The sequence below is a fragment of the Doryrhamphus excisus genome, chromosome 18, assembly GCF_030265055.1.
Source record: "Doryrhamphus excisus isolate RoL2022-K1 chromosome 18, RoL_Dexc_1.0, whole genome shotgun sequence".
NCBI classification, from domain to species: domain Eukaryota; kingdom Metazoa; phylum Chordata; class Actinopteri; order Syngnathiformes; family Syngnathidae; genus Doryrhamphus; species Doryrhamphus excisus.
The window spans coordinates 12,554,265-12,572,496 of record NC_080483.1 but is presented as its reverse complement, the minus strand read 5'-3'; the positions used below and the strand labels follow the sequence as shown (position 1 = coordinate 12,572,496).

At 42.0% G+C, this 18,232-nt stretch overlaps 1 protein-coding gene across 8 annotated transcripts in view; it reads right to left on the bottom strand.

The window, feature by feature from the left end:
• Positions 1 to 18,232, bottom strand: part of rap1gapb (RAP1 GTPase activating protein b) — an 88,811-nt gene that overhangs the window by 53,199 nt on the left and 17,380 nt on the right. For 3 of the 8 annotated variants that reach the window (XM_058055945.1, XM_058055944.1, XM_058055949.1), the window contains exon 1: positions 1,215 to 1,307. The exons of 3 other annotated variants lie outside the window; for them this stretch is intronic. Coding sequence is in view for 2 of the 5 variants with exons in the window: in XM_058055941.1 (XP_057911924.1) it covers positions 5,565 to 5,603; positions 9,567 to 9,601 (74 nt within the window). In the remaining 3 variants the exon portion in view is untranslated. Of the gene's footprint in view, positions 1 to 1,214; positions 1,308 to 5,564; positions 5,604 to 9,566; positions 9,635 to 18,232 lie in introns of those variants that run through there. 2 more of the 8 variants (XM_058055941.1, XM_058055942.1) reach the window with 2 other exon arrangements.

The window sequence follows — 18,232 nt, the reverse complement described above, 5'->3', positions numbered from 1 at the left end:
TAGCTAAAAATGTCATCCAATACTTCTCTACAAGAGAGGAGAAATATGATCTCAGGGAAGAAGTACATTTGAAACACTTATATGCTAGGACTACGTTAAAAAGCCATAGCATTTCAGTATGTGGAATCAAACTATGGAATGGATTGAGTAAGGAACTCAAACAATGCACAACGATGAGCCAATTCAAGAAACAATACAAGCAGTTGATGTTTGCTAAATACAAGGATGAAGAGTCTTGAACCAGTCATGATGTGCTATATATATCACTATATTGACACTTACTATGGTACACATTATGTCATTGGATGGTCATATCACCTTGTACTTTGGTACGAGCTACATTATGAAAAAAAAAATACCATAAACTATATTAGGAAAGCAGGAAGTGAACAAATGCAACAGTTACTGATTGTAAAAGTACCAGATGGAGGGGTAGGATTTAATAAGCTTTGCTTCTTCCAACTCCTTTTGGACATGTGGAACTGTGAACTGATTATGGGATGCATTCAATTGTAATCTGATGCATGTTCAAATGAAATTAAACCATTACCATTACCAAAAAAATAGAGAACAGGCTGAATAGGTGTAAGATATGCTAACACAATGGTTATTCAGCTACACAAAAAATAAACAAACAGAAAAGGTGTCCATTGTTTATGTAACATGAACAGTTTTTCCATTTATAAGTCGCTCTGGAGTATAAGTTGCAGGAACAGCCAACCTATGAAAAAATGTGTGACTTATAGTCCGGAAAATACTGTAAATGGTGCGTGTTCTTGTAGGGACGGTTATATATCGGAGGTGATATCTAATAACCAGTCTCTGGAAGGAAGATTTTTCATGTTTTTGCGGCCGTTTGAAAAGTATAGCAAACGAGGGTGTTGATTTCTCCAAGTCACTTGTGCTAAATAGATGACCTTTTCGAGGGATGTTTAGCTGTAAGCCACATCTCGTCACTCCCAAGAAAAAAAAAAAAAGCTTTTCAGGTCTGCTTAGTGGTGTGCAACTAATCTAATTAAGCTGTCTTAATGTACAGTGAAAGTGGAGTCATTTACCACAGAGGCCATCCGACATACTTCCTGTCTGGATGAGCCAAAATCGGACAGACATGGAAAGTTGAACTGCACACAACACGGAGCTAAGCCATCCTCAGTTTGGATCATTTGTATCTGAGTTGCAAGATGATATAAAAGCAAAATCCAAGCCTCCCTTACCTGCATGCTGCTCCGCATCATTTCCGCCCTACAGTCGGCTTGTTGTGTGCGACTCGTAATGGTCCCAACACCTGCTGCTGGAGATGAAGCTTTCTCTCCTCTCATATGATGCTGAGAGCATCCCTCCCCTCTCTCTTACCTCACATCCCTCCCTCCTGCACGGTCCGCCTCCCACAGCAACCCACTGCTCTGCACTGCATGCATTCTCATGGTTATTTTTGAGAAGTACAAGCACCCCTCACTCCCCTGCTTGTCAATCCTAAGAAGTCTATATCACCCCTAAAAGTATATAAACCCCCTTCTAAATGCTTCTATTACTGATGTTAGTTGCAGCAATCTGTCAAATGTAAGTCTGCTCGCCCTTTGACTTTTAACAATGTAGCGCATGGTTTGTTCAGCGCTATTACATTTTTGTGTTATATTTGGGGAGGCAACACAAGATATTATTATTACTCATCCGGTAGAGCTCAATATGCTACTTTGCAGCCCACACATGAGTCACCGTTATACCAAGTTCAGTCAGAATCCTGCTGATGGAGACAAGAACCAGCAACACAAATGAGTTCTTATTGTTCGTTTGATTGTTGTTGACTTTGTTTCGAAACATGTGGGCGACGGACAGGAAGTGATGTTGGAGTGTCGCAGCAGTTGCGGCAGAAGCCCACGTTGGGAATTATTGTGCCTGTTGTGAGATAATTAAAATCTGTAATAAAAGCATGTTCCACTGACCATTTGTGATGATTGTCTTATGATAACATTACTGACACCTTGTGGCCAATGTACAATACTTCATTTAAAAATAAAGTTATTATATTTGTATATATATTTTCTACCGCTTATCCTCACAAGGGAGTGCTGGAGCCTATCCCAGCTGTCTTCGGGCGAGAGGCGGGGTACACCCTGGACTGGTGGCCAGCCAATCACAGGGCACATATAGACAAACAACCATTCACACTCACATTCATACCTATGGACAATTTGGAGTCGCCAATTAACCTAGCATGTTTTTGGAATGTGGGAAGAAAACGGAGTACCCGGAGAAAACCCACGCATGCACGGGAAGAACATGCAAATATATATAGTATATATATGTGTGTGTGTAAATATATATATATTAGCCAAATTTTTTATGCTTGAAAATGCTTTGTTTAGGCCAAAAAAAATGCTAAAATATATATATATATATATATATATATTATATATTTATATATACTATATACTATATAAATATACTATATATTTATATATTTTATATATTTGTTTGACTCAGGCTGTTTTCAATCACAAAACAGCAAAACTTAATACATTTTTCAAAAAAACATAATAGAGTGAAGCCACAAAATTTGTAAAGTAGTGATGGATGACTATACTTCTATTTATATTGCCTTTAATCAATTTGATGTCATAATGATGTCCATAAATCCTTTGCCTCCCGCCAATGAGAAGTTGCAGTTAATCAGTTTGATGTCAACATAGTCAAAAAGTCCTGCCATCTTGCAGTTAAAAACCATGAGCACTACTATTTACTTTATGTTGCAGTGATCCCATCCGTCCGTTTTCTATGCCGCTTATCCTCAAAAGGGTCACAGGTTAATGCTTGAGCCTATCCCAGCTGACTTTGAGGAAGAGGTGGGGTACACCAAGGACTGGTTGCCAGCCAATGTAGGAGGAAACCCACACATGAGAAGAACTTACAGAGAAGCCCAAGCCGAGAATCGAACCCAGGTCTTTCCTATATCCGGACTGTGTGGTCAACATGCTAACCACTCATACACTGTGCGGCCGCAATGTTTACCCTACTTTCATTTCTTGTTTAAGCTCGCAACACATAACTTAGTACCACCAGACCACCTGGTCTGCCAGAAAAGAAGAAGATGTAGCAGGAAGGAGCACCAGACCACCATCGTACCCCATCACTATAAATAGATTACAGTCTAACCTCACTTGCATAATTCATCTTTATGTTCGCCATTGTTGTGTCTTTTCCAGAAATGACTTTCTTCCGGGTTCTGATTGGTTAAAAAGGCTTTGCAGCTTATATGAGTGGTAGCGCCACACGCTCATGTGACCCCTAAATGTGGTTTTATGACGACACTGACTCTTTCATTTATTTTAAAACCCTCCAAAATGAACATTCATAATATTTTAATGAGCGCCGACAAACTAATTAAGGAGCAATTGACTCTGATAAGTCAACATGATCATTATTATTTACATCCATCAACAGTCATTTTTAATTGTCTTGTATCAACCTCATAATTCCCACCTCGAATGACAGAGGAATAGTTGTTGGAGCGCATCATTCCACAGCCGGAATGACAATTATGGAAGAAATGTCACGGCATTTAGCGTGGCCTATACGCTTCCTCATCGCAGGAGGCGAAGACAATGAGCACAGGCAGCCTCGATAGCAATCAGGCTAATGAGCATCTTAATTGACGACACTGCAAAACAATAGTCCTCTCGCCTCCCGTGGTGGCCTCGTGAGTCGAGTCACTCGACAAACCAGTGAACGTGCGGGTGACCTTTGAACTCTGCTACCTCGGCCATGTCGTGTCAGACACCATTGAAACCAATCAAAGATGATCATAAAAGTGGGTCAATTAAAGTATAATTATAATAATACTACAGAGCTAATGAGTGACTGTTAGACCCTTGCAGTTTTTTGGTGGGAGCCTAAAGGTGGCTACTCTCCATGGCCAGCTGGTATTAGTTCTTCTCCATCTGCTCTCGTGGCTGTGTTTAGTCACACACTAGCAACTCCATGCTGGGGGACTATCTTCCCAGCAGAACATCAAGTTCCTTTCTATCTCCTTCCTTCATATGCGAACGTCCACCAGGGGACAAAAACATGACAAACACACTTGGAAAATCTCAAAGGCTTTAAAGGTCCCTTCTTATATAAAAGTGTCTTTTTATAATGTTATAACTGGCACAAGTCCCGAGAGCAGGGGTGTCCAAAGCCTAGGGGCCATTTACAGCCTGTGGTGTTTTTTTTTTTTTTTTTTGTCCTTGTTTGTTTCTTTAGTTTTTTTCCCTGATTTTGGAGTCGCCACAGCGGATCTTTTGATTCGCATACTGATTTTTGCTTGAGTACTTTATATTCCGGATGCCCTTCCTGACGAATAACAATGATGCTTACTAGTGGAGATTCAAACCCAGGGTGTTTGCTCCGAAGTCCTGAATGCTACCTTTGCACATTCTAAAAGAACAAGACAGCTTATAAAACTAAAAATATTACAAAATAAAATACAAAACATTAGAGAATTAAGTCACAATATTAACAAAACTACGTAGCATTCATTCGTCCATTTTCTACCACTTGTCCTCACGAATAAATTGAATAAATCCTCATAAATAAATTGAAAAATTGACAGTTAATATATTTATAGAATTTATATTTATGATAATGGTAATGGTTTAATTTCATTTGAACATGCATCAGATTACAATTGAATGCATCACATAATCAGTTCACAGTTCCACATGTCCAAAAGGAGTAGGAAGAAGCAAAGCTTATTAAAACCTACCCCTCCATCTGGTACTTTTACGATCAGTAACTGTTACATTTGTTCGCTTCCTGCATTTCTAATCTAATTTAAGTTTTTTTTAATTTATTTTTATTTTTTTTATTTTATTTTTAAAAAATGTTAAATTTTTATATATTTTTTTATTTTCTTATTTTTTGTCACGTACCAAAGTACGAGGTGATATGATCATACAATGACATAATGGGTACCATAGTAACTGTCAATATGGTAATGGTAATGGTTATATTTCATTTGAACATGCATCAGATTACAATTGAATGCATCCCATAATCAGTTCACAGTTCCACATGTCCAAAAGGAGTAGGAAGAAGCAAAGCTTATTAAATCCTACCCCTCCATCTGGTACTTTTACAATCAATAACTGTTACATTTGTTCACTTCCTGCTTTCTAATATAATAAAAAAATATATATTGTTTTTTTATTATTTATTTTTGTCACATACCAAAGTTATACATATAAATATAAATTTGGCCTTTTCAAATATAATAATTCTCAGTTTGAATTTTAAATGTATTCCTGGATGCATACCCACACGTCCCTTCATAAAACGACAGATGGTAGCTGTGATATTGCAAGTTCTTATGCTCCCAACATAAAATGTAGCCTTTTATGGTGAGAGTGACCACCACCGTTATTATACAGTATATCTGCCATATTTTGGAATATGAGCTTAAAAATAAACCCTGACTTCTTGGGATAGTTAATATTATGCACTTGGATGTGAGAGCTAATAAAAGCATGTCATGGTCACATTGAAGGTGAAGCCTAAATAAAGTCTGGATGCTTTGGAGGACTCACCAGAAGGAGGGTCTGGTCTTGGACACGGTCTTGTCAGCTCTGTCAAGACAATTGGCCTTGGTTAGCATCATATGCTCTGCACACATCATGAATTAAAAGCAGCTCAGTTTCAACATCCAAAAAAAATGACTTCACTGAGTTCCAACCAGTGACCCCTTTTTCCTAAATGTAAAAACAATGTAGATCACATTAGCCCTCCCCCCCCAGAGAGCCAGATGAACGTGATCTGCATCGCCTTCCTCTACTGATCCTTGTTCTTTTTCTCTTCCACTTTCCTTATCAGCAACGATGCCTGCCAGCCTCTAACTAACAATCCACGCTGGGATTGACTCAAGGATGGGAAAAGGACGACTGCCAGTGCAGGCGTGGGAGTCTGGAAGCCAAGTGCAAAAAGTGAAGGTTTAGTTCATCTGGCATGGACTTGGCCTTCAGGATTGGTGTTTTTGTAGGCCAAAAATACTTTAGTGGGTTACTGTACTTTCATTTCCAACAGAAATGCACTCAACCGCTCAGATAGACAAATACAGAAAACGTCAAGGTGATTCATGATAAAACTACACAACAGTAATTCACCGGTGAGCACACACAGCAACCTCTGCTCGAACCAAATAAACAATCCGTTTTGTGGCAGTCATGCATGGAACTCAAATGGACTCTTTATTGAGAATGCGTTGTCTGCTGAGCAAGCACGCAGAGGTCAAACGTTATAGCAGGAGCAGAAAAACACTGACAGTGAAATGTCAGATGGTGGGTGGAAGCACCCGGCAAATAACCCGGACATAGCGTTTTTTTCAATCAGGAGTTGCTATTTGAGGAACTATCACTATGGAATCACCACAGCACTATCCGATGGATAGGTACGCTTAAAGAATCTTATTTTATTTTATTTTTTTAATAAATAATATTTATAAATATTCATAAAAAATTAAAATTAAAATTAAAATTAAAATTAAAATTAAAATTAAAATTAAAATTAAAATTAAAATTAAAATTAAAATTAAAATTAAAATTAAAATTAAAATTAAAATTAAAATTAAAATTAAAATTAAATGCGGCACGGTGGACGAGTGGTTAGCGCGCAGACCTCCCAGCTAGGACACCAGGATTCAATTCCACCCTCAACCATCTCTGTGTGGAGTTTGCATGTTCTCCCCGTGCATGCGTGGGTTTTCTCCGGATACTCCGGTTTCCTCCCACATTCCAAAAACATGCTAGGTTAATTGGCGACTCCAATTTTTTTTTTTTCCAGTTTTTGAATGTGAGTGTGAATGGTTGTTTGTCTATATGTGCCCAGTGATTGGCTGGCGACCAGTCCGGAGTGTACCCCGCCTCTCGCCCGAAGACAGCTGGGATAGGCTCCAGCGATCCCCCGCGACCCTCGTGAGGAAAAAGCGGTAGAAAAATAAAAATAAAAATAAAAATAAAAATAAAAATAAAAATAAAAATAAAAATAAAAATAAAAATAAAAATAAAAATAAAAATAAAAATAAAAATAAAAATAAAAATAAAAATAAAAATAAAAATAAAAATAAAAATAAAAATAAAAATAAAAATAAAAATAAAAATCACTTTGGTCCACAGTTCTTCATCAAGGCACACTCAATTTCTTGCCAGGATTCTGGCAACAATGTGGCACCAGTTTAACCATTCAGTCGCTGCATCTTCCCATTGTAAAAAAAAACACTATACATATTTCTGTCTCTCTGGATACTCATCTTTGTATCTGTTCACCTTTTCCTGACTCCACCATCTGTCCATTTGTGTAGGCTCACTATATTCACCATGCTAACCTCCCATTTCTACACCTTTGCCGCTCTCGTGTCTGCTGTCAAGATCAGTTCCCACTGAGTAAAATACGATGATGTAAGGAAGTGAAAGCAAAGCACGGTCGCAGTGGGAAATCAAACATGATTGTTTCCTTTGTTTTTTTCTTTTTGTTTTTTTTTTATCCCCGCTGCTGCTGACCTTTGAACACACCTCTAAGGTTGTGTTTAGTGATATTATGTGTGTGGCTGCTGGTAAAGGGTGTTGACAGTGGAAATATAAGACGGCCTATCAGCGATGACACAGGTGACACACACCCAGTTTGGTCTACACAAAAATACAGGTAAAAGTAGAGCGGTGTACACTTACGAGACAAGTTTCAGATCCAAGACTATCAATAAACAATTGGCAAATTATTATTATTATTGTTGGAATCTCACAGCATAGCCCAGTATGCAAACAATAATAATAAAGATATTGTGAACATATTATTCATAACACATTTTCCCAGGGTAACAGAGGGTTTTAGGAGTCCAATAGTTGTATCCTCCGTGCTGGAGCCTATCCCAGCTGTCTTCGTATGAGAGTCGAGGTACACCCTGGACTGGCCGCCAGCCAATCACAGGGCACATATAGACAAACAACCATTCACACTCACATTCATACCTATGGACAATTTGGAGTCGCCAATTAACCTAGCATGTTTTTGGAATGTGGGAGGAAACCGGAGTACCCGGAGAAAACCCATGCATGCACGGGGAGAACATGCAAACTCCACACAGAGATGGCCGAGGGTGGAACCGAACCCTGGTCTCCTAGCTGTGAGGTCTGCGCGCTAAACACGCGACCGCCGTGCAGCCCTGCTACAATTTTATGTCTTTTATTTTTTTGCATTAAAGTAACATCAGTGAAATCCAGGCTGTACGGCGGTCGAGTGGTTAGCACGCTGACCTCACAGCTAGGAGACCTGGGTTCAATCCCACCCTCGGCCATCTCTGTGTGGAGTTTGCATGTTCTCCTCGTGCATGCGATGGTAAACGTTTTAAAGCAAGTATCGGCTAATATCAATAGCATGCTTTTTCACTGATATTGGCCTATACCACTCTCAGCTGTGGCTGTAGGCAACCTCCTGATGTAGTTTTATTAACTACAAATTATTATTATTAAATTATGTATACTTCAATTCCACCCTTGGAATCTCTGTGTGGAGTTTGCATGCGTGGGTTTTCTCCGGGTACTCCGGTTTCCTCCCACATTCCAAAAACATGCTAGGTTAATTGGCGACTCCAAATTGTCCATGGGTATGAATGTGAGTGTGAATGGTTGTTTGTCTATATGTGCCCTGTGATTGGCTGGCCACCAGTCCAGGGGGAACCCCGGCTCTCACCAGAAGACAGCTGGGATAGGCTCCAGCATCCCCCGTAACCCTTGTGAGGATAAGTGGTAGAAAATGAATGAATGAATGAATCAGTGAAATCCATTATAAGACATAATCGGTACAAGATGCTCATATGTGAATAAGCAGCCGTGGAGTGGATGGATGGATGGATCTCAACCGCAATTCAGTCATCATCATCAAGCTTCAAAGACGTGCACGGCATACTGTGAAATATGATTAATCACATGCTAATTAAAATGAAACTATTTTTATATTTGTGCCACACAATAGTCCACAAAATGTGAAAGTTCACAGAGGAAATATAATTAATAAACAAATCAGTGGGTAAAGATGCTGCGGCATATCAAGACGTTGAAAGGATTTGTCAGCCAGCTTCAGGCTTAAAGTCTCTAGACGTTGCTCACCGGTGTGCCAAACAACGATTCCCACAACTACACAACCACTGACAAACTTCAACACTGAAGCCTAATTTCCTTCCAACCTGCACTCATTTCATATGCAGTCAAGCAGCGATGGAATCAAGAAGCCTTTATTAGTCCCTCGGTAGAGATATTTAATTTACAGGAGCCTCTTGTTCTACTTGAACTGTCAGCTCATACACTGGTGTGCATGCTTGGTCGGCCATTAATAGCGCTAACGAGCACCCTCAGCCGCCAATGAGGCATTAAATTGCTATCTAACAGGAAGCAGCAACAGGTCAATCGTCCTAGCGAAGCATTTCTGTAATCTTTGACCTGCAAAAAGCGCAGTGCCAAAGAGTCAATGATGGCGACTCTCCTTCTTATTGCAACAGGTGCACAGATGCTAATGATATGTCCAAATGAATATGTCCGGCTTACCCTCCAAATGTGAAACTTCTCCTCCTCTGAAACATCCTGCTGAGCAGCTAATGAGGCTCCTTGGGTGGTGCTTTCTGGTTTTTTTTGTGCAGCATAAAACAGAGAACGACACAATGACTCTTGCCCCCTCCCTTGTTGTCACCCTCATTGGGCGTGTGTGTTTTTCCTCTATTTGACAAGAGTCCTCTGAGCTTTCTAATGGGAAGCACGCCACATTAAGACCAGTTGAAAATGCACATTTTACACAGTTGGATGTAAAATATTATTCACGTTGTCATGATCATGATCCACCCAGCTTGGCTGTGCATCAAGACCAAATGAATGTTGTTACCGGTGCCCAGCGTAGTTCAATAACCAATAAAATGCCTCATCCTCTACAACACCACATTACCCATTCGGAATTTACAAGAACCAATAACCTTGGCGGCCTTGATGACCTCCAACGTTGCTGGCATGACAAGGAGAACTCGGGTCATTTTTCCTTCAATGGAACAATGGAGATTCAGGTTGCGCAGGGGTGTCAAACGGTGGATGGCAAAATGGAGATGTTACAGTGGGCATCCCTCATGATGGAAGTCCCTCGTCTGTTGTTGAAAACAATAAGCTAGGTTGAGTTAAGGAAGTACACTGAGTTACTTGGGTTACTTTGGCTTACTTTGGGTAATCATCATGATACCTATAATGATATCAAACTTCACAATCCAGCAGTTAATGACTGAAGCCTTTTTTGCAACACCAATTGTCTATGGTCGCCATTAAACTTCTTCTGGAAGCGCCGTTAGCTATAACATGTTTAGCCCCGAACAAGAGTTCTGGGTTGAATTTTAGTTGAATTACAGATGTGAAAGTAGCCTTGTTATTATTCATTCATTCATTTTCTACCGCACCCAGATGGCCGAGGGTGGAATTGAACTCGGGTCTCTTAGCTATAAAGCCCTCTTGTTATTATTATTCATTCATTCATTCATTTTCTACCGCTTTTTCCTCACAAGGGTCACGGGGGTGCTGGAGCCTATCCCAGCTGTCTTTGGGCGAGAGGCGGGGTACACCCTGGACTAGTCGCCAGCCAATCACAAGGCACATACGTATAGACAAACAACCATTCACACTCACATTCATACCTATGGACAATTTGGAGTCGCCAATTAACCTAGCATGTTTTTGGAATGTGGGAGCAAACCGGAGTACCCGGAGAAAACCCACGCCCAGATAGCCGAGGGTGGAATTGAACTCGGGTCTCTTAGCTATGAGACCTGCGTGCTAACCACTCACCGCCGTGCCGCCCTCTTTTTATTATCATGATTATTATTATTACTATGAGTATTATTATTGTGCCTGGTGTGAAATCATTTAAACCTGCAATAAAAGGCTGTTGTTCTGGCAATCAAATGTGTTACTAGTCTCATTGAATAATTACTGACAGATAGGGAGTACAATCACAATTTTAATACAGTAATTGTTATACTTGACAATGCTTAATTTAGGCAGAAAACATTTGCTTCATTATGAGTATTTTGACGTATATATTCAACTATGGAACAGCATTATATATGAATTAATATACTTTATGTTTGACAGTGTGAATCTGTCGATGTATATTCATAAGAATGCGGGGTTATGTTAACGTTTTGGGGCTTTTTATATAGATTTATTTGTTTTAGAAGTATCCTCTATCTATCTGCTGATGATGGAAGGTTCATCTTTCTTATAGTCAAAACTTATCTCGTTTTCTTGTCTGATTTGCCTTCCGGTAATTTATGAGCACTCTTTCTCCCATGATGGGACTCTAAAGCCGTTATTTTCCACTCTGGTTCATCGATTCACCACCGTCCTGCTCTGCATCAGCCCAATGCTGGACGCCCTCGTGACTCTCCGGTCAACCTTTTGTTATTCTATTAAGTCCAGCTGGACTCTGGCCAGACACGGGCCATAAATCACATCACAAGCTTAAAGGACGGGCCGCAGGAATGTGTCCCGCATCGGCCCAGCCGTCCCCGTTCCAAGGTCCTCCTGCTCCGTTATGGATTTGATATGGACATTGATTAGGTTTGATTTGTCTCTCACTTTCCAGTCATCAGTCACTCGCTTGTGAAAATTAGCCTCGATGTTTACTCACTGAGGCGCTTTCCCACAAATCAACCAAGAACCTTATATCAACACCCCCACAAAGACTTCATTTCACTAACTCAGTCCAAGAGCACGTTTTGACTCAATCCCTTAAAACGTGACCTTGGCAAGATGAGATAATAATAAAGATAAAGGGGCGGTTAGGTGTAATTAGTCTCCGCCCGTTTGCCTCATTCAGGACACGGACCGGCAGGTTAAAGTGCTCGACAGCCTTGACTTGGAGGACCTGGCTGGCTGCGGATGGAGATGGGGAGGGAGTGTGTGCTAATGAGAGCCTGCACTGTGAAATGAGGTTCAGTAACCCCTGAAGCGCTTGTGGATAACCGCATTATACTATACACTAACTAGTCACATCTACGGTGAGAGACACCCAGAGGAAAAATACTTCTAGCGCCAGTAGAAGGCAATAACCGTTCAAAACCAATTGGGATTTTTGAGGCGACATCTGAAGAGGAATGATTGACAGTCTCGGATAATGCATCCCTGTTGTGTTGGATATCCTTCAAAACCAACAGATATGTTGACTGAAAATCGCTGACATTACGATTGTGTTAGAGATTCAAAATTAAAAGGGTTCTTGATCTGGACGCTGCAGTATTATACTCTTATTTTCTTCGTTTTTTCTTCCTGGTTCTTCCTTATCACTGCCACATGCCGACATTCTGCCATTGTTGTTGTTGTTGTCAGCGTCTCATTCTAACTGATGCGTTCAATGCAGCTAGCGTAGATTTTGCAATATAGATCTCGGATGGTCTACAAAAGTAAATATCAGGGTTACTAATCAGCGTCAGGCCCAAAAAAAAATGGAATCAACGCCGGATGTTCTGATCAGGTTTTTAAGCTGATGATACAGATCCTGATAATACATGAGTGAAGTATGGGCTAATATCAATAGCATGCTTTTTCACTGACATTAGCCTATACCACTCTCAGCTGTGGCTGTAGGCAACCTCCTGATGTAGTTTTATTAACTACAAATGATTATTATTAAATTATGTATAGTTCAATCGGTTTCCTCCCACATTCCAAAAACATGCTAGGTTAATTGGCAACGCCAAATTGTCCATAGGTATGAATGTGAGTGTGAATGGTTGTTTGTCTATATGTGCCCTGTGATTGGCTGGCCACCAATCCAGGGTGTACCTGGGATAGGCTCCAGCACCCCCGCAACCCTCGTGAGGATAAGCGGAAGAAAATGAATGAATGAATCATTATTTATGATTCAGGGTAGGGCTGTACGGCGGTCAAGTGGTTAGCGCGCAGACCTCACAGCTAGGAGACCCGAGTTCAATCCCACCCTCGGCCATCTCTGTGTGGAGTTTGCATCTCCCGGTACTCCGGTTTCCTCCCACATTCCAAAAACATGCTAGGTTAATTGGCGACTCCAAATTGTCCATAGGTATGAATGTGAGTGTGAATGGTTGTTTGTCTATATGTGCCCTGTGATTGGCTGGCGACCATTCCAGGGTGTACCCCGCCTCTCGCCCAAAGACAAAGTTGGGATAGGCTCCAGCACCCCTGCGACCCTTGTGAGGAAAAAGCGGTAGAAATGAATGAATGAAATTATGTATATTATTAAATTATCGACTAACAAATTATAGCATTTACACATAAAAGTACACATAAAAGAGTAAAAAAATAACCCAGTGTAAACAGCACACAGCAGCTGATATCGGCGACATTGAGACCAAAGAAACATTTGCATATAAAGGCTGCAGATTGGCCATCTGAGCGAGAGTATAGTTAGTTAATCTTCAAGTGCAGCAGCAGAAGCGTCTCTAAGTGCCTTTAAGGCCTAGCGAGCCAATGGCATACTTCCAGTACACTTCCTCCCCAGAGGAAACGACGAAGCAGGACTTGTTAAATATTGAAAAGCCTGGCGCACATAGTCAGACCCCTGACGAGTTAGCAAGGACAACACGCTGGCGGTGCCGTCTGCATTCCTTGTGTCTTGTCAAAAACTTTCCGCTGAATTTATTTTAATTTTTTGACCCGTCTTCAAACAGCAGCGGTGATCTTATAATATGATCTTTACTACAAGCCCATTTTAAAATCTCGGCAAACGTCATCTGTAGGGAAATTCAATTTATGAAGGCGCGGCTTTCATCAAATGCTTCATCTGTTGAATGCAAATAAGGCTGCTGGCTTTATTGATGAGGCTGCATAATGAGGTACAACACACTGGGAGGCTCGGAGAAGCAGCCAAGTCTACTCCGAGTCTTAGAATAGAGCTTTACGTACAATGATATTAAGTCTACATTCACCTGCACACTCGAGTATTATTTGCATTGGACATCATTTCATTGTACAGGAGTACTTCATGCATACTTAATGAATACCTCAATGTCTATTTTTGGTCTGTATCAAATCTTCCTTATGATTTCTGGGTGCCTTCCAACAAGTTGGTCAGAACTTGTGCTGGGTGCTGGAGCCTATCCCAGCTGTCTCCGGGCGAGAAGCCATTTGATGGTTTTTAATCATTCACTCATTCATTCATTTTCTACCGCTTATCCTCACAAGGGTTGCGGCCATGCTGGAGCCTATCCAAGCTGTCGTCAGACGAGAAGCCATTTGATGATTTGCAATCATGTCAAAGTGAAAGCAAAAAGCAGAGAGCAGTGTCCATCGATCCATCCATTTTCTGTACCGTTTATCCTCACAAGGGTCGTGGGCCTGCTGGAGCCTATCCCAGCTGTCTTTGGGCGAGAAGCCATTTGATGGTTTGCAATCATTCTTTCATTCATTCATTCATTTTCTACCACTTTTCCTCACGAGGGTCGCCGGGGTGCTGGAGCCTATCCCAGTTGTCTTCGGGCGAGAAGCCATTTGATGGTTTGTAATCATGTCAAAGCAAAAGCAAAGCGAGAGCAGTATCCATCGATCCATCCATTTTCTGTACCGCTTATCCTCACAAGGTTGAGGGCATGCTGGAGCCTATCCCAGCTGTCTTCAGGCGAGAGGCCATTTGATGATTTACAATCATTCATTCATTCAATTATTTTCTACCGCATTTCCTCACAAGGGTTGTGGGGGTGCTGGAGCCTATCCCAGCTGTCTTCAGGCGAGAGGCCATTTGATGGTTTGCAATCATTCATTCATTTTCTACCACTTTTCCTCACAAGGGTCGCGGGGGTGCTGGAGCCTATCCCAGCTGTCTTCGGGCAAGTAGCCATTTGACGAGGGCCGTGGGTATGCTGGAGCCTATCCCAGCTGTCTTCGGGCGAGAAGCCATTTGATGGTTTGTAATCATTCATTCATTCATTTTCTACCGCTTATCCTCACAAGGGTTGCGGGCATGCTGGAGCCTATCCCAGCTGTCTTCAGGCGAGAGGCCATTTGATGGTTTGCAATCATTCATTCATTTTCTACTACTTTTCCTCACAAGGGTCGCGGGGGTGCTGGAGCCTATCCCAGCTGTCTTCGGGCTAGAAGCCATTTGACGAGGGTCGTGGGCATGCTGGAGCCTATCCCAGCTGTCTTCGGGCTAGAAGCCATTTGACAAGGGTCGTGGGCATGCTGGAGCCTATCCCAGCTGTCTTCTGGTCCTGACCAGCCTATGAGCTTAACCTAAGTTGCCATGGTGATATTTTTTCAAAGACGTTTTTAAAGAGAGATGCGGTACCTTTGCTGAACACACAAGTCCGGCTTGCCACTCAACACAGTGGCAAGTGGACTAACCCACTAAACTGGCTTTGCAAGAACCCGCCCTAAGACCAGGCTGCCCACGTACATCAACAAACACATCCACACTCATGAAAATAGAACCTTTGATAGAGGAGATAAAAGTGTCTCGTTGCAACCACAGCAGTCTAATGGAGCAGCCTGGAGGCGGGAGAAACCTCTTGCAGGAAGTACCGATGAGCCTCCCACGTTGCTCTTTCACATACACAACTTCCGGCGTCCAGACAGACCAGACGCCGCCGTCGCCGCCAAATGATGACTTCACAGCAGCAAACAAAGAAGAGAAACGAGCTGACGAGGAAGCCATTAAGACTTTATCTCCTTTAAATGTCCATGACCGGGTGCCATTAGTCCATCTCACATTGCCCACTCACAAAAAGAACAACAAATATGACTCACAAACATGAAGGCATATAAGCAGAGTGAGGATAAAGCTCTGCAATTTAAAAACACACACAATCCTTCTTAAAAAAATAAAAATAAATAAAAAACACACAGCAGGGCACACAAGTCATCCTCAGGGGAAGCCAACCCGCAGCAGAAGCCCATTAGAACAAATAAAAGAGAGTCATCAGAGCAGAGGAGAGGCGAGGGAGAGCGCTTATTATTTCATGGAACGACTACTGAGTCGAAGAGGAGGAAGACGAGGAAGAAGAGGAGGAAGAAGAGGACCCCCGGGGGGCCCACATTGTGGGATTAGTGATTTTTCAGAGTGACTCAGTTCGAGGCCCAGTTTGATTTATCTGTGCAAGAGTGGCAGACGGCAATGCCGGGATTGTCTGACGGACATAATCGCTCCCTCAGACCTGAGGCTTGTCACGAGTAAACAACCTCCCGCACTCGAGCAATACACATCAATGAATGAATTGATGCCATCGCTCCTCCTGCCAGCTGATGAATGATTGATGAGTGATACCCAGCATGCCTCACCACGGGACAGCGTTTCTTCTAATGCAGCTAATTAAGTTTAAAAATAAATCACTGATATTTACAAAATAGATTGCATGTTAATTTGAGTTTGCTATTTTTTTTCTTTTTATGTCTGCTAGCCTAGTTCACAAAAAATTAGCTTATTTACATTGACAAAGGTTGGGAACTGGTGGTGTGCAAGTCATAATCAATTAGTAGTTAGTAGAGGAGTCACATGATCTTGTGGGATGACATCACATGACAAGAGTTCTCATTCAGAAATAGGACTGGGACAATAATTAATGAATGAATCAATCAAACAATAAATTAAAATTCATTCATTCATTCATTCATTTTCTACCGCTTATCCTCACGAGGGTTTGGGGTTGCTGGAGCCTATCCTAGCTGTCTTCCGGCGAGAGGCGGGGTACACCCTGGACTGGTCCCCAGCCATTCATTCATTCATTTTCTATTGCTTATCCTCACAAGGGTTTGATGGTGCTGGAGCCTATCCCAGCTGTCTTCGGCGAGAGGCAGGGTACACCCTGGACTGGTCTCCAGGCATTCATTCATTCATTTTCTACCGCTTATCCTCACGAGGGTTTGGGGCTGCTGGAGCCTATCCCAGCTGTCTTCAAGTGAGAGGTGGGGTACACCCTGTACTGGTCGCCAGCCATTCATTCATTAATTTTCTACCGCTTATCCTCACCAGGGTTTGGGGGTGCTGGAGTCTATCCCAGCTGTCTTCGGGCGAGAGTCGGGGTACACCCTGGACTGGTCCCCAGCCATTCATTCATTTTCTACCGCTTATCCTCACGAGGGTCGTGGAGGTGCTGGTGCCTATCCCAGCTGTCTTCGGGCGAGAGGCGGGGTACACCCTGGACTGGTCGCCAGCCAATCACAGGATAATTGAAAATTAAGTTGATACTTTTGCTGTTTTTCTATATGTGCCCTGTAATTGGCTGGCGACCAGTCCAGAGTGTACCCCTGACACAAGACAAAGACAGCTGGGATAGGCTCCAGCACCCCCGCAAGCCTCGTGAGAAAAAGCGGTCGAAAATGAATGAATGAATGAATTTTGATAGCCTTAATACAGTATATTGTCATGTGCATGCATGTGAAATGAGTTCACTCTGTGCATTGGTTTAATCACCTTTCTTCAATAGAACAACGGTGTCAACGGAGTGAACCCTCTTGTCAGTCATACTGTCTCTTCTTCTTCACGGGTGGAGGATCCAGACTACATAAGAGTGTAACGTAATAGCAATTAAATTAGTAGATTGCAATATATTTATTTTCTGTACCGCTAATTCTAATGCTGGAGCCTATCCCAGAGGGGCGGGGTACACCCTGGACTGGTCGTCAGCCAATCACAGGGCACATATAGACAAACAACCATTCACACTCACATTCATACCTATGGACAATTTGGAGTCTGCAATTAACCTAGCATGTTTTGGAGGAAACCGGATTACCCGGAGAAAACCCTCGCATGCACGGGGAGAATGGGGCGTCCTAACTGTGTGGCATTAGCGCTAACCACTCGGTCACCGTGCAGATATATTGTCATATATATTCCATTGCCTATTAGCTTGCTAATGTATGGAAACAGGAACCGGGAGCCAGCTCATTTCCTGTCTATTATGACACGGGTCACCTGACCGCTGTGGCGTGTCGTTTATCAGCTGTGCATTGTAGGCGTGACCAACCCCACTTGACAGGCCCACCCAGTTAGATGCATAAATGTTCGCTCATCCTTCATTCCGTATTTTGATCGCTTCCATAATTTATATTTTGTATTTGTTGTTGTCCGAGTGATGTGGTCATTTCTTTTATGGCTGATTTTAAGGTTTGTTGTTCTGCTTTTGTCTTCACTTCCTGTGAGTCTTCCTGCATGATTTGTTTGAGATTTTTGTAAATTACTTTTTTGCTGTGCTCCAGTTTTTGTT